Genomic DNA, 2,840 nt, shown 5'->3' on the forward strand with positions numbered 1-2,840 from the left:
AGCATACAAGCCACATATGCAAGCGACGTACTCTCCATGTGGCATGACACGTGGTTAATTGGCCCGAAATTGGACCAATTAATTTACACGTTGGCAAGTTCTAGGTAAATTTAAAATTTTGACAAAAAACAAAGTAGAAAACCCTCAAATGAACTAAATCTAATCAATTTTGCAAGTTACTGGAGTCAATAAAAAACGGGCATACTTATAGGATTAAAACTAAAATTGAAAATTCTTAACGGATTAAAAAAAATATTTTTCCCTAAATTAAATTGTGATCCGGGTCGAATAATGCGATCTCGAGACTCGATCTCAACTCAGAATGCCAATTCGTCCAAGACCAGATTTAGGGTTCCCTGAGAATAAAAACACGAATCGTGAGCTCGTCGGGCACGTCCCCGACAATGACCCTCCGACGCTCAAGTTAGGTTGATCGAGAGAAATAGGTGCGATCTAGAAATTCGGTCTCAATTAATACGTATCAGTTACCTCATTTATGGTGCGTCGGGGTCTATTTATAGAACACAGTTGTACGTCAAGTACTGGGCCACGTGGCCTCATCTCGTCGGTGCGCGTTCTGATCGAACGGTGGTTATTATTCGGGTCTTTGGTCGGTGTATGCGATCCGGGTCGGGTCAACTGCGACCCGCCTGCTACAACATACGCGGATCCTGATCGCGAAATGATTATAATGCCCTTAATGAGGGGCGTTTTGGTCCTTTTATAGGTGCGATATTTGGATACTCATCAAATTGATTTATTACGAGAAATTTATAATCTCTGCGTATTAAAATCTATCCATCCAAAAAAAAAGTACGTACCTGCACATCCTTAACATTTTGCATGTTCATGGAGAATTCCTAGGGCCCTCATGAAATTCTCAACTCAAAGACTTCATCATCCACGCAAGTGTGACGACAAAGGGCCCCAAAAATCTTCCAAGTGTATGGCCATGAACACAGCCTAAGCACGTCCTAGATTCTTCATGAAAAACCTGACATCAATAATCAACTGCATAACTCCAAAACCTATGTTACTAGAAACATCCCATTCTTTCATCCTATTTAAACTTTGCTTCGCTCATCGCATTCCCTCCAAAATCACCAGCTCTCATAAAACCTGTGAATTCTTTGACATATATATATATAGCAACAATCAGTTTTGGATTAATTTGCTGCTCGGATTGGTCTCTAAGAGGGTTTTTGAGCAAAGGAAATGTCTCCTGCTGTTTCGTTGTCTGCATCTTACCTGCCCGTTTGCAAATTCCAGGACTTCCCTAAAGATGATCATCTTCCCAGGATGACTGCTGCTGCAAGAGAGATGAACCCGTGGCAGAAATCACAGCAAGAAACCAAGCCCGGGAGAAGACAACTGATGATTAATACTACTGGGATTACTCTTCTGGGAGGGGTTCTAACGCAGCCTGGAAAATCAGCAGCAGCAGAACCTGAGAGCCCATTGGAGGCTACATCAAGCAGAATGTCGTACTCGAGGTTCTTGGAGTACTTGGATCAAGATTCTGTCAGGAAGGTGGATTTGTTCGAGAACGGGACTGTTGCAATCGCTGAGATATTCAATCCAGCGCTGAACAAAATCCAGAGAGTCAGAATTCAGCTGCCTGGATTGCCACAAGAACTCTTGAGGAAACTCAAGGAGAAGAACGTAGATTTTGCGGCGCACCCGATGGGAGTGAACGTTGCTGCAGCCACTCTTGACATACTGGGGAACTTGGCTTTTCCATTGATACTGTTGGGAGCTCTATTTTTGAGAACTAGGTCTCCCAATGTCCCTGGAGGTCCTAACTTGCCGTTTGGGTTGGGAAGGTGTGTGTTCAAATCCATGAAGTCCGACTAATAGTATTGAAATATGGTGAAAAATCTGTTCATTATTAGAAAATATGCATTTTCAGATCATGACTGATGGCTGATTCTTGTGTATGTGCAGGAGCAAAGCTAAGTTCCAGATGGAACCCAATACAGGAGTGACGTTCGATGACGTAGCTGGAGTTGATGAAGCAAAGCAAGATTTTCAGGAGATTGTTGAGTTTCTCAAGACCCCTGAAAAGTTTGCTGCAGTAGGTGCAAGAATACCGAAGGGAGTGCTCCTGGTTGGACCTCCAGGAACCGGGAAGACGTTGCTGGCTAAGGCCATAGCTGGTGAAGCTGGAGTGCCCTTCTTTTCGCTATCGGGATCAGAATTCATTGAAATGTTTGTTGGGGTTGGAGCTTCCAGGGTGAGGGATTTGTTCAACAAGGCTAAGGCAAATTCTCCTTGCCTGGTCTTCATCGATGAGATAGATGCCGTTGGAAGGCAGAGGGGAACTGGAATTGGTGGAGGAAATGATGAAAGGGAGCAGACGCTTAATCAGTTGCTCACAGAAATGGATGGTTTCACTGGGAGCAGTGGAGTGATTGTCATAGCAGCTACTAACAGGCCTGAAATTCTTGATGCTGCTTTGCTCAGGCCTGGAAGGTTTGATAGACAGGTAAATTTCTCATGCTAGACAGGATTTATGTTCACTTTATTGTTTAATAGACCACTATCTGATCTTGATAAACAGCTTGAGAACAGCAAAGACCTTATACATTAGTTCATAAGAATGATGTAATCTTTGTTTAAACCAGGTTACTGTCGGGCTACCAGATGTTAAAGGGAGGGAAGAGATACTCAAGGTTCACAGTAAAAACAAGAAGCTGGACAGCGATGTTGATCTGAGTGTTATCGCAATGAGAACTCCTGGATTTAGTGGGGCAGATCTAGCAAACCTGATGAATGAGGCTGCAATTCTTGCTGGTAGGAGAGGTAAAGACAGAATTACTTTAAAAGAGATTGATGACTCG

General features: G+C 43.3%; 1 protein-coding gene across 1 annotated transcript in view; it reads left to right on the forward strand.

The window, feature by feature from the left end:
• The window catches only part of LOC105176782 (ATP-dependent zinc metalloprotease FTSH 6, chloroplastic), a gene marked incomplete in the record, with an annotated part of 2,946 nt that continues 1,159 nt past the window's right edge, over nucleotides 1,054-2,840 (forward strand). The window contains 3 exon segments of the mRNA XM_020698760.1: nucleotides 1,054-1,823; nucleotides 1,945-2,485; nucleotides 2,625-2,840. Of these exon segments, the coding sequence (XP_020554419.1) occupies nucleotides 1,216-1,823; nucleotides 1,945-2,485; nucleotides 2,625-2,840 (1,365 nt within the window).

The sequence above is a fragment of the Sesamum indicum genome, linkage group LG14 (assembly GCF_000512975.1).
Source record: "Sesamum indicum cultivar Zhongzhi No. 13 linkage group LG14, S_indicum_v1.0, whole genome shotgun sequence".
NCBI classification, from domain to species: Eukaryota; Viridiplantae; Streptophyta; class Magnoliopsida; order Lamiales; family Pedaliaceae; genus Sesamum; species Sesamum indicum.